General features: G+C 40.3%; 2 protein-coding genes across 5 annotated transcripts; both read right to left on the reverse strand.

Moving 5' to 3' along the window:
• Positions 1-57: 57 nt before the first annotated feature.
• LOC115746794 lies at positions 58-3,356 on the reverse strand. 4 transcript variants are annotated; one of them, XM_030682713.2, is made up of 7 exons: positions 3,097-3,349; positions 1,888-2,502; positions 1,437-1,583; positions 1,070-1,213; positions 718-927; positions 357-641; positions 58-180 (listed from the first exon to the last, which is right to left on the reverse strand). In XM_030682713.2, the coding sequence occupies exons 1-6, from the start codon at positions 3,148-3,150 to the stop codon at positions 372-374; spliced, it is 1,440 nt and encodes a 479-aa protein (XP_030538573.2). In that variant the 5' UTR covers positions 3,151-3,349; the 3' UTR covers positions 58-180; positions 357-371. The 4 variants fall into 4 exon arrangements, with proteins under 4 accessions (XP_030538573.2, XP_048139197.1, XP_030538574.2 ...); XM_048283240.1 differs by having other exon boundaries at positions 62-184; positions 359-641; XM_030682714.2 differs by having other exon boundaries at positions 68-190.
• Positions 3,357-6,394: 3,038 nt separating this feature from the next.
• Positions 6,395-7,630, reverse strand: LOC115746923 (RING-H2 finger protein ATL74). Its single transcript, XM_030682909.2, has one exon. The coding sequence runs from the start codon at positions 7,119-7,121 to the stop codon at positions 6,612-6,614; it is 510 nt and encodes a 169-aa protein (XP_030538769.1). The 5' UTR covers positions 7,122-7,630; the 3' UTR covers positions 6,395-6,611.
• Between the last annotated feature and the right edge of the window lie 6,089 nt (positions 7,631-13,719).

A 13,719-nucleotide genomic window follows, 5' to 3' on the forward strand; every position in this document is an offset into this window, starting at 1 on the left:
TTATCTTCATGACCCTTTGGCTCTGCCCACGCCGGATGAAGGAAGAGGTGCGACATGGAAACGACAGCCCATGTTTACTTAGCAGGATTTTCTGTCCTGGATCCCAGCTATGCTTGCCAACAGCATATGCGATGTCTTCGAAAACCAGCATGCATATATCTATATTCTCTCCGATTTTTTCTGCAGACAACTACAGATTTACTTAGAGATGATTATATAACAGAGCCAACAGAAACGCTGATAAAGAATAATGATATTACTAGGCGATTAGGCCATGTTAGCACTTGATTCATGGAAGGATAGAAGCAGAGATGGTTTAAAAAAGACAACACGAAGGACACAAAACATAAAAGTACCTTCTTATGGTAGAGTCACGTTTCTTCTGTACCATTAATTTCCTCATTGAAGAGCAATTTCTCGAGCTGAGCCACAAGACGATCTGTAGACAGGCTTAGCATTTGATTTTCTCCTCTCAAATCAGCCACTTCTTTCTTCAGATCATCATTTTCCTTTTCTAATGATGGACTTGAGAGTAGCTGGCCTTTTAATTGATTGTTTTCCTTTATCAGTTCACTTATCTCCTTCTCCAACTCCACAATCTTCTCTTGCAATATCCGATTTTTCAGCATCAAGTCATCTTCCTAACAAATGAAAGCAAGCAAAGCTTCCATAAAATGAACGTATTTGACATATAAGAGAAGCAGTTGAATAACCTACCATGCCAGCTGATGATTTTCTAGGAGAGTCGTATGATGTAGATGGTGATTCAACATGCTTGTTGCACACTTCTCGTCTAGATAGATAATCAGCATTTATCAGAGAGTGCACTTTATCTGGCGACAAGCAAGGTTTCAGTGAATTAAACATCTCTGACCTTTGTATACTATCAATCGTATCTACATCGGAGTCGATTTTTGCTTTGACATCCTGATAATCCACAATTTGCGGGGTTATATCCACTTCAATTATAAGAAAAAAGAGACGAGAAAATTTAGCGGAAGAAGAAACATGACAATTACATGCATTATTTCAGAATAAAACTGGAAGGAAATAGAACAGCTAAGCTCACAAGATCCATTGGAAGATTTGCCAAAAAATCATTTGCCCCGGATTGTGGACCTGTCCCTTGGGGATCATCCGTTTGTGCCGGCAAAATATCTTTGATTGTATCAGCTTCTAACTCAATCGCAGTAGGTTGAAGCTCCCAGATTATCTAATGCATGAAAGTAGTGAAGTCTTATAAAGTGCCATTTAAAATTGAGAATTGATCAGCACAGATTCCATACCGCTACTTTAGATGCCAATAAAGGTTGAAATGGATGTACTCAGTAAAGCAGCTAACTTGAAGCATTAAAAAACAAAACAAAACAAAACAAAAAAGAGAAAGTAGGTAAAAGAAAGAAAAATAAAAAAAAATAAAAAATTAATGGATCTACCTGATCATCTCTTAGTTTCTCAAATTCTTCAGTGACCCACAGTCTTGGATGGGATTTACTGTTTCCCCATCGGCATGCACGGGGAAAAGTCAAGGAATCATTTTGAAGACTAGGCCGAGCCATGTCTATGTGCTCATAAAACCACATCTACACAGATTCACAAAAATGGAGACGTCAATTGTGCAAAACCACATCTGCACAGAAAAAGCCGCACAGACTCTTCGAATCTATTTTGGGCATGTTTGTCAATATTTGAGAAAGAATAAAAACACAGAAGTTCCTCCAAGAAACGGGTCTTATATGAGTAACATGCTACTAGAATTTTTTTTTTTTAATCGACGAGATAAGTACGTAAAGTAAATGAAGGTTGAATGATCATGAACAAGCACATAGGGTGAACCAGTGAACTGGAGAACTTAAGATGGCTTTCAAGATTCTAAGGAAAATTTACCTGAAGGAATAAAAGACAACCTCCAACATACTGCATATTTTTCTCTTTCCTTCTACTTAACCACATTATCAGATCATCAAGAACAGCAGAACCCCAAGCAAATTGATGTACATAATCCAAATTACTAAGGAAAGAAAGATAGCGAGTATCAATCGTTCCATTTGTATTCGGAAAAAGAAATGTCCCAAATGTAAAAAGTAAAAACGTCCTTATAAAGTCATCATCGGCTACCCCACCAAGGGAATCAAGTCTACTCTCAAGTGAAGCAACCGTAATTTTCCTCCTCCCAGGAACAGCACCGTAATCTTCTTCTAGATCAGAAAAAGGCTCACTCTGCTCTAGTATCACCGGCTTTCCAATGACACGAAGCCCCAAAACCAAAGCAACATCCATGGGAGTCATGGAAATTTCGCCGAGAGCAAGTACAAATGTCCGCTTCTCGCAGCTCCATTTCTCCATCAACTCAACCAATAAATTTTTGCTAAGGGTGTGACTCGGTATGAGCAACAGATTACCAAATCCCACACTCTTTATTGCATCTCGTTGATCAGAGGATAATTTCTCCACTCGCTTCACAAAGGACGGTGAGGAAAACCTAGTACTGAAATTCCCAATCTGCATAATCCCAAAAACCAATTGAGATACGCTTTACCCTTTTTCCATGAGCGAATTTAGAACGAGATTCTTAAACATTGGTCAAAACTGATAACTGTCTACGATTCGTTTACCAAATGAGTTGAGTACAAAACACCACATTATATAGTCAGTTGAGTAGCCAATTTATTCAAAAATAATAAATTAAGAAGCTCTAGACATGCAAATCAAAGTATAAGCACACCAGCAAGAAGCCCAGCTCCTAAAATTTAATGAATTGAAACGCATTCTACTCAACTCACTACAGAATGCGGATAATCAATTGGAGAAAACCTTCAATCCACACAAAAATCGCCCCTTTACGGACTCATCGCAAGAGATTGATATAGAATACACGATTCGAAGCATGAAGAAACCTAAAGCACAGATTACTCCAGAACAAAATAGTCTGCAACAATTCAGACATGAAACATACCGGAAATGCTCTAAACAATGATTCGATTTGGTGCAGTGCAAAGACTCGCGCATGAAAGCTTCACGTGACCCGAGCTTGTAATCAGAACACCGCCTAGTCCGCAAAACTAAAAATGCCAAGGAAATCGAAGAGGTGCTTACCGAATCGCGAACTTCAACAGCTACTACGGAGGATTTTCTCCGCGACCTTCTCATTAGGGTAAGCAAGCGGCTCCGCAACGGATAAAGGTTCGAATTCGAAAGCCCTTGTTCTTGAAGATCAGAAAGCTCCTCGAGGAAGAAGACAAGAAAGATCGTCTCTGTAGCGGGTTTAAATTCGCAACCCTTCTTTTTAGAGAGAGAGAGAGAGAGAGAGAAGGAGGCTTACCAGAGAAGCTTCCTGAGTACAGAATACAGATCACTGAAGGAGACGAGAAAGAGCGCGAAGTCGTTTCATTGGACGAAGGGACGCCACTTCTGTGCATCCCGCTTAGACGTCTAGCCTTACATGCCTCGAATATCAGCCCTTGATGCTTTCGCCGCGCTAGCCTAATCTAACGCATAGATGCATAACACGTGGACTCCCTTTAATATCGGCCAAAAAAAAATATTTGAAGGAATTGATGTTTCGAGTAATGGTATTTAGAAGTCTCCCTTTCATATTTGAAATATTTTTCTATACGTAATGCTTATACTTGATCCGTGTTAATGGGGTTAATGTACACTTATTTCCCGGCCCTTTTAGCTAAGAACAAGGGTTCGATGTTGGATATACATGGCCAACGGTCGGAACGGGTCATGAATGGTCCGATTCAAAATAAATTCATTTGACCCCTTTATTATATTGGAAATCTAGTGAGACATACCTCACTTGATCCATATCGTTAAAACATTTTCACATCTAACCTAGTTTATGAAAATTTGTTTCTTATGAATAGTTAAAACAATTATATTGCTGAAACACTGTGGATAATTTTTTATAATTTGTTAAAATGTCGATTTTTCTTTGTTATTTTCATTTTTCTCTTCTAAGTCTAGCAAGGGCCAAGACCCTTGCCCAAATTAGCCCTATGGTGGGCGAGGGTCCTGGCCCTTTCCCATATATAGCGAGGGCCACGAATCCCTAGCCAACCACAGATGAGGGTCGATCGGCAACTCTCGTTGGATTACGTAGAAAAATGAAAAGAGAGAAAGAAAAATAATAAATAATAAAAAGACCACAAAATTAAAAAATTGACAATTCGCTTAAATTTATTAGGTAACTCATTTACTTGTTATGTAGCACATTTATGACTCACTTGTGCTTGTGTTTAAAACTTGAGGTAAAATGTTTATGACACGCATCATTGCATGTGGATTAAACTATAGGTTCTATTCGACCAAAAAAAAAAAAACTATAGGTTATAAACTCATTTTGTCACCTCTAACAGGGGACAAGGTCTTTTACATTTGGCAGTGTCTGCATTCAATACGTCGTCGGTCGAATCATTAGCCCATACTAATTTTCTTTTCAATTAGCCTATGCTAACTGAGGTGATCATAAAGCTAGCGTCTAATGCAATAATGGTCCGAATTGGTTGGCGCGGGACGGGAGCATCGAGTACTAGTAGGTTAAAGAATCGTTATCCTAAGGCTCCTTTTTGTTTGGTGGAAAAATCAACAATTTGAAAATATTTTCCTAATTTTAACCGTCGATATTGTTTGAGAAAAAAAAAGAGTTAATGAAAATTCTTCCATTATTGCCAATCGCTCGTGGCTAAACATTCTTGTCTATGATGAGAATATTTACTAATTTTAAAAAAAATAATAAATGATCAAAATTAAAATAATGTTTTATAAATTGTTGAATTTTCATAAAACAAATGGAGCCTAAGTGCTGTTTGATTCTCATTAAAATAATTTAACATTAGGCTTCACTTGTTTCGTGAAATACGAGTGCTTTAAAAAATAATTTTCTAAAATTAATCTCGTGTATTGCTTGAAATAATTAGTCAATGCAAGTTATTTTCATTATTAATAACAATTTGTGTCTAATTATTTTCTTAGAAGATGAAAATGTTTTTCGTTTAGTCATTTTTATAAACGATATAAGTGATCGGTTTTTGAAAAATATTTTTCAAATCACTCATTTTTCGCGAAATAAACGGACCTTCGTATAATTGGTACATAGAAGGTGTTCTTTGGCAAAGAAAACCGCTACTTTTAATTGATTTCGATCTTCATTTTTCTTTTCATATCTTCAATTACTTATTTTACAAAGAGTGAATGCGTAATGATTTTATTTTCAATATCAAAATTTGATTTTTAAACATAACATTTGAAGGAAAATTTCAATCTTGACATACTTTTATCTGTCCATGTACATTTATCTAATTTCTTGGTATCGTGTATTTTCATCTATAATTACTTCTCTTATGTCATAATTCAATTAAAATGGTTTTGCAAACTTTTGTTTAATCTTTCGAGTATCGTTTTTTTTTTAACGCGTACTATGTATGTTCGTATTTACTAGTCTGAAAGAGAATTTCGAGCACACGCATTGACAATTTTATGGAGTATTTTTATTTTACTATTACCATTAGAGATAGGGTAAAGAAGAAGTCTACCGTCTTAAGTTTTTCCTTTGACTTAACATGAGGATGCAATGACGAAGAAATCAGCACGCTTAGTTTCGGCGAAGACCAGACCTATGCGTAAGGAAACTTCCTTGTTGTCTTATTTTTTTTTTTCCCCTTACTTCTATAGGTATTTTTTGTTTCGCAAAAAATTAATAATTTAAAAAAATATTTTTCCTAAAATTGATGACCTGTCTTGTTTCAAAATAATTAGCCAATGAAACAAAATCACGATTGACAATAATTTATGTCCGAATATTTTTGTGAACGATGAAAATTATTTTGATTTATTCATTTTTGTAAACGATATAAATGATCATTTTTACAAAAATATTTTCTAAATTATGTAATTTTTCGAGAAAAAAAAAATAGGATAGACATAGCGAGTTAGCTTTTGATATTAACTGTAAAATAAGTTTTCCACTGACTTTTCAATTACGTCAAGTGCTTTTAGGGGCATATCGAATTAATTTTATATAGTTGCTAAAGAACATGCGTACTACCTTAATCTATCTAATCGGTCTTTATTAAGAAAACTTATTTGAGAATCGGTCCTAATTTGGTTTTTTGGACATAAATCATGCTAATAATTCTTAATCGCGCGCTGATCCAATTCAATTGAAAAGTTCGAGCATCAAGTTCCATATGAATGGATTAATTTCATTAGCAGTAATTAGTGAATATTCAATGATCACTTTTTAACTAAACGTTGTATCGATTGACCTTTGCTTTTTAATCTTCTCTTTTAGATGGTGTGTAGTGAATAAATTTAATTGAAAGAAGCAAAAATCCTGCGAAGCTGAATTGGAAATGGGGGCAGAAATAGACATCTACCGATTCACGAGTCAATCCGGAAAACTAGGTCGCTCAAATTTTCGAAACTCGCTGAGTCGCATCGGCACGGCAACTCGTTCCGCCGCGTTGTCGCTCCTCCTACACATCTGAAACTTCCACCTCCAAAACTAAAGCGGGCACACACACTGCCTCAGCCTTACACAGTCAAACCGAGAAATTTTACAGCGGTCCTCTTTTTACCTCAGCTGCCGCAGCACGATTCTGCAGCTACTGGACAACGACGGCGGGCTCGTCCTCCGGCGGCCGCCGATCTAGGAGCGAGTGCCGGCAGTTGGGGCAGGACGAGTGCGAGAGCAGCCACGTGTCAATGCACCTCACGTGGAACCCGTGGTTGCACTTGGGGAGCACCCGCACCTTCTCCCCGTCGACGAACTCGCCGAGGCAGATCGGGCACTCCGTCGCCGGGATGTTCGCCGCCGCCGACCCGTACACCGCCACTGGGATCTGACGCAGGTCGCGCCTCTTGAGGCCGGTGGCCGCCAGCCTCGCCGCCGCCTGCTCCGGCGTCTCCGCCACGAACCTCCGGCCGCAGCGGAGCGCGCACCGGACGATGGAGTTGAGGCCCAGGGCGCAGATCAGGGCGCAGAGCAGGGCGGCCAGGATGATCACCATGTTCGTGTCGAAGTTCGTCTCGCTGATGTACGAATCGCTGGCCGCCGACGGCGGCATGCCGAGGTCCGTCTCGAGGAACCTCCGGTTCAGATAGAGCCGATTCATAGCCGGAAATCGAGGGAAGAAGTTCCGCGAGGCTCTGGGTTCAGTGGAATTTCTTGTGCGGGACTCGACAAGCGATGAGTGAGCTTTCCTCGAGTTGGGATCAAGGCGAGAAGACAGCAATGTCGGGAGAGATTCCAGCTAGAAAAGGACATGGAAAGAGCATCTGCTTTGTGTCTGGTAGATAAGGAAAAGGGAGCGCGTAATTCGCCACATCTCTAGGCGGATTTTATCCGAATTGGGACCGTTTTCAAGCTCATCCACGATTCGAGCCCTTGTTGATGGCGAGGATGGTCCTCGATCCCATCCTCAGACGATTGGAGCGAGACGCAACTGTGGGACGACCGGAATCGGAATCGGAATCGCAGCTCGCTCCGTTCCTTCTTCAGTCATTTCACCCCGCCGGCCAAGCGACGGTCGGAATTTTGCAGGAGAGAGAAAGAGGGGTGAAGGGTTGCAGTGAGAGGTTAGGCGAAGATATAAAAGGAGGAAGAGAGAAGGTGAGGGGAAGAGTGAAAGATATTATCTGTGAGGGGATTGGAGATTGGGCACCTAATCGAGATTTAAGGGGTTTTAATATTAGGATATCACAAAGTAATCATGTCACATCCACCTAATCCTACATAATGGAAGGAAATATGTCGCGAGCAAATCTCCGCCCCGGCTATCATCCCGTATCGTCGCCTCTATTTGATCCGCTCGACTAATTACTCCCCGACCGACAATAAGAAAATTTTACCTGTAGAAAGTACTTGTACGCGAGAGATCGACAACCCTGTGAATCTCGCACTAAATGTCGTAGGCCCCCCCGGTTCCATACGCATCGAGCAATCATAAGATCGCGGGAGTATGCAATGATGCGTATGCTCTCGGTGACTCAAATCGGGCCTCGAGCAACGAAAACACACCACGCACTTATCATCTGGGCAACAGCACCATGTTAGTAATACGTACGCGGAGCAAACCCGCTAATAAAATTACAATCACGAGATGGACCGATCGAGGTGGGCAAGATATCGGCTGAACATTGCTTGACCACCTATTATATATAGAAAGTTGTATAAAGTATGGTTTTATATTAACCCAAGAGATAAGTTACGAGCCAAATTTGTCTCCCCAAGGGTCGAAGATCAAATAATTTTTTGTACTTATTATGATTATCTTTGTCTTTGGGCCAATGAGAAGGAACCCCCCGTTCGAAATCCCTCTTCACGTGCCCGGCTGGATTGAAAGTGCAGTGGGGGAGATTTTGGTCCCGCTAGGTTCATTTTTGGCTGAGTCATTTGCAGTCGACGTCGACATCATCTTAGGAGAATCAAATCCATTTAATTTTATCATCATCGTCGACCAAGGAAAATAACAAATATCTCCCCCACCTTTCTTTAGCTGGTGGAAAGGTGGGCACGCACCTTTGTGTTGGTCTCTTCTGTGAAACTAACGAGAGATTCGACGCGTTCCTCCCAACCGTTCGCCAGCGTCTTTCGGATGAAAAATCCGACCCGAAACTCGTCACCAGGCCCGTAAAATATCTGCTTCCCGAGCAGGGCTAGAAATGATATGTCCGGTGGCGTCGTTTTTTTCGGAAGTGCTACGGCTCTGCACGTGCGGCATCGCCGGAACCCAACTTGTTCGTTCCGTGCCTTGGAAAAGAAGTCGGGCGGATCCGAATCCTTAATTCGCCGGCGGTAAAGCGCTAAAGCGTCGCGTGATTATCTCGGGCAGCCGTAAAAACACGACGTCTGAGGCGGCAGAGGAGGTTGCTCGCGGTGGGGGGCCCTACTGAAATCAGGGCCGGCTACGGGGATTTATTGCCGCTGCGGTTTGGGCCACACAAGTGTGTCAATAATGGTGGTCACAGAAGCCTCTTTTTTGGAAGGTACGTGTGGGGAAGTTGAGGCTTTGGACAGCAATGTCGGGAATACATGTGCCCGTTCATGAAGTCACAGAAAACTTCAAACTATATGTATTTTTTTTTTTTTGACACTAAAAATCTCGAACTATACCCATTCTAACACATTTATCTTAAATTTTTTTCGTGACATAAAAAAAATCTGAACTTATATTTATATGACCCATTTACTCTTCGTGAAGTTTCCGTCATATAATTTTTTCAGCCAAAATGACGTCTTTTTTGTTCCAATTAAGTCACATGAGCGTCATGTCAATACCGTTTGCTTTCTCGCATCCACGTAGGCAGATTTTTAATGGTTCGCGTTGACGGAACATTAACGGAGGGTAAATGTGTCACACGCGTACAAGTTTGGTTATTTTTGTGTCACGAGAAAAAATTTAAGGTAAATATGTCACATAGTTGGGGGCTTTTGCCCAAAAGAAAAATGATAGTTCGAATTCGCTTCAAAACAGTTGGCTGAGTGGTTAGGTTGAAGCATCTCGCTCGTACTGATGCACGTGTACGGGGTTGTTTGCGAGTGTCCTAAGAATTAGTTGATTTGGAGGTTCTTGGACATCCCATTTTACAAACGAGTGCGGTAGGTTAGGGTGCGCATGACAACACTTTTGGAAGTAAATTTTTGCTCTAGAAGTGCTTATGGAGTAGAAATTCGTTTGGTAATATAACTTTTGAAGCAGAAATCCGTTTGGTAAAAATTTTTACTTATGAAAGAAATTTTCATTTCTTAAGTTGTTTTTCCCCAATTTGAGAAGTTAAGAAAAATAACTTCTCCAACTCAAGAAATACTTCTCGTCTCACCCTCTTTTTGTTACGCTATATCATCTTTTTGATCACCCTCTTTTTGTTACGCTATATCATCTTTTTTATCATACCCACTTTCGCTAACCTTTGCCGCGCGGGACCGTCGCTAACCGCCACCCATCGCCATCCTCCACCGGCCGCCACCCATGACCACCGCCAATCACCAACCATCCACTCGCCCCACTCACCGCAAACCTCCGTCGGTCACCACCTGTCGATTGCCCCCATAGCCAACCACCTCTAACCTTCACCGACCACCACCCATCGCCGGCAACCTTCGCCGGCCGTAGCCAATTGTCTACCACCACCATTGCCAACCTTCGCCGGCCACGATCGCCATCAACCGTAGATCTTCGCCGGCCGTAATTGCCTCTAGCCGTCGCCTCCCGCCATCAACCATCGACCATCGCGCCGGCCACCGCCGCCAAGTCGCCGTTTTCGGTCACCAGAGTAAAAAATAAATACTAAATTTTTATTTTTAAAAATTAAATAGTATTTTAATAATAAAAATTATTTTTAAAGAAATTAAAAAAATAAAATAAAAATGAAGTACAAAATTTTTGGTCGCCGATAATAATTTTTCATAGAATATTTTGTGTTAATAATATTTCAGAAGTACAATTTTTCAATCGTTACCAAATGAATTTCTCTAATCAGCAATACCTTCTAGAATAAAAGTAAAAAAATCAACTTCTATTTTTGAAGAGAAGTAGAAAAATCAAATTTTGGTTAGAATTTGATTTCTAAAGTAGAAATGTTACCATGTGCGCCCTTAGATTTTGAGCGATGCACAAATCCCCTAACGCCACGTGCCAATATTATCGAGGGTCAAGCGGCAAGCATGCATTTTGTGCACCGAATGCATTACGCGACTATGCGACAATTGCAAACCAATCATGAGCGAGATTTTTTTTTCTTCTTCTTCTTTCTAAATTCCATTCATAAAATCAATTTGGATGCACACTGAATGAACATGTGAGCTAGACAGTTATATCTAGACATGCCAAAATAGGTTATAAACCAGTTCCTTAATCTATATATGAGGAGTTGATTTGTATGCACATTTAATGAACATGTGATCCATGCAGTTATATCTAGACATGTCAAAATAGGTTATAAACCAATTTCTTAATCCATATATGAGGGGTTGAGTTATTATATTGGTTAATTATATTCAATAAATAAGTCACATATAGATTTATACATAATATAAGTGTTAAATGAGTTATAAATGGGTTTATAACTTACTTGAGCTCCATTTATTTAGCGAAAAACAATTCAAGGAAAATATTTTCCAGATTTTTTGAAGTTTGTTTCCCAAAAAATAAGCTAAAATAATTTTCCACTCATATTTCTCCCCTTCACTCATTCATCTTCCTTATCTTTTTAATTATTATTTTTTTATTTTTTTTTTCTTTTTTTATTATTAGTTCTTCTTCAACTGGTCCTCAGCCATGGTGATGGGCGGCCACCGATTGTGAGGTCGAGCCTCACCGGATTTGGTGAGGTCGAGCCTCACCAGATTTGGCGAGGCCCTATGCTCCACCTCGCCTAGGGTCCGGTCGTCGGCGACCAGCCGAAGAAGAAGGAAAACGCAAAAGAAAAAAATAAAAAAACAATAAAAATAAAAAAATATACTGAAAGGAAAAATATAAAAATAAACATTTTTAATTAAAATTTAATTTTTTAAAAGATAAAAAAATAGTAATAAAAAATATTAAAATGAGTACATTGAGGAAAATCAAATCGATTTTTTCATACCAAACGGTAGCAAAATTTTTCTAGTTCATTTTTAGATGTTAGCCAAACATCGTAAAATATCGTCATTTTCCTAAAAAAAGATATGCTGGAAAACATTCTCTGGAAATGCCACATTTTTCGTGAAATAAATGGAGCCTTAGACTCAACCAACCTTTATGACTCTCTCTTCATTGTCTCTTGTCCTCGCTTGATCTCGCGTTCACCTCGGTCTGGGCACAACTTATCTAAATTGGATTAAATATATTAGTGATTCGTAAATACATGTTGGGTATGAGTCGAGTTGGATATGAGTCACTAGATTTACATTGCAATGAATAGGTCTTAAATGGGTCTATTTGGATTGGATCCTATATCACCCGACGCAAAATCAATCTAACTATCTCATGATCATAATTATGTCCGGATCGACATATGTAACGTATCCACAATAATTTCCACATAACATCGTCATAATCCTAGCTTTGGAACCGCTCTCCTGTAATTGAATGCGTTTTATAGTACTTATGGAGTTGGTTTAAAAAGTAGTTGGCCGTTGCAACGGTTCCGACCACGAGAGTTCGTGGCATGCCCGATTCAATGCCTTTTTGGTGGACTGAAATGGGGGCAATTTCTTCACCCGAAAATGGTTGGGGTTGGCGAGGCGAATCCATTGTTGATTATATGTAGTGGGGATTACAGAAAAGCATCTCCGCGTGATGTCGTTTTGGCTTTTGGTACTTCTAATACTTCATTTTCTGGCGGATCGAGCATCGACTAACGCGGCATGATCGAGGAATTTATCGAGTAAGACATACAAAATAACAAACTCGAACCGTATGGGGTAAAATTAACCACGAGGTCTTATTATAATGGCTTGGGACAAGAGCCCGGTGAGCAATTTGCAGGAAGGTTTAGTAATGCCCATGGTTTCTAAAATGACCTAATGATAAAGAGGGAATTAATCCTAATAAATATGCAGGGCAAACACATTTATATTTTTCTTTTCCTATAGCCTCAGCCTAGTAAATTGAATATTGATTAACACGCGACCCATCGACCACAAACCCCTCTTCTTGGGCCGAAGAAACGGACTCTTTATAGAGACGCGATTCGGACACTATGGGCCTTACTTTGGATCCGATGGGAACAGCCCTAATGGGCCTTCGGTATAAGCCCGACCCGACTTGGGCGGATCGACTGGTCCAAACCTCGGACCCAAAAGCCGTCAAAGATTTGCCGGAGCAAAGAAGAAAGAACAGAAAAGAAAACCCAACTGAAGCCCGGCCCTATCATCGTGTACCTGAGAACGGCATAAGGGAAGCAAAATTGCGAATCAGCAAGTTAAAGTGGAAACACTTGAAGAAACCTAAATCGCACTCGATTCGGGCCCAATATCCGCCACCAAACTACGCCGTTTTGGCTCGACTGAAGCCACGTCGGATCCACGTTCGCCCCGTTTGCTTGCCGTTGTCCACCCAAGCCGCCGCGAAGGATTTTCCGGCCGTCTTGGACGGAACCGCGATGGATGATATATTAATACAAATTTATCGGGGTTTTTTAAAAAGACAAAAACTAAATTAAATTAGGGTCACATCTTGGGACATAGTTTAAGGCACTTGGCGGATTTTTTCCTTTACAGAAGGAATCACTTCGGATGATTCATGGTCGCATGTGGTCGGGTGCGCTTTGCTTGGTCCGGCGTTCTCGTTCCGATTCTTTGCCTCCCAATTGCTGCTTCGATTCCGGATTTTTATGCCTTTCTTGGACGGGGCAGTTATCCCGCTCGCCTCGCGAATATGCTCGTCGTTCACCACCTTCCTTCCACGTGGCCCCTCTGGTTCTATTAGCCTCCGTGGACTTGACATATAAGCTTCAAGGTATCAGCTGAAAAAAGGTGGACGACGATTATCGTGCTCGAATTTTGCAAACTTTAACGTCGAAGGTACGTAAAATATGTTATTGTTACGCCTCGTTACGAGAATTTCCAACGTCATTCAAGTTTCCTTTAGGCTGTATTTGATCGTTAGGATAAAAATCGGTATGAGATTTTTTTTTTTTTTTTTTATTATATCCTGTATTTGATAGATGTTCGTGATAGAATAAAGGAAATATAGTCCGAATAAAAATATCTTAAGAGAGGGGGTGGGA

The sequence above is a fragment of the Rhodamnia argentea genome, chromosome 7 (assembly GCF_020921035.1).
Source record: "Rhodamnia argentea isolate NSW1041297 chromosome 7, ASM2092103v1, whole genome shotgun sequence".
NCBI lineage: Eukaryota > Viridiplantae > Streptophyta > Magnoliopsida > Myrtales > Myrtaceae > Rhodamnia > Rhodamnia argentea.

Bases quoted from the DNA above. Each gene is read 5' to 3' on its own strand.
- LOC115746794 (XM_030682713.2), bottom strand. From the start codon at position 3,150: ATGAGAAGGTCGCGGAGAAAATCCTCCGTAGTAGCTGTTGAAGTTCGC. The intron at 1,214-1,436 runs GTAGATCCATTA...TTCATGCATTAG, and splicing joins AGAAACTAAGAGATGATCAG to ATAATCTGGGAGCTTCAACC. The intron at 928-1,069 runs GTGAGCTTAGCT...GTGGATTATCAG, and splicing joins CAAATCTTCCAATGGATCTT to GATGTCAAAGCAAAAATCGA.
- LOC115746923 (XM_030682909.2), bottom strand. From the start codon at position 7,121: ATGAATCGGCTCTATCTGAACCGGAGGTTCCTCGAGACGGACCTCGGC.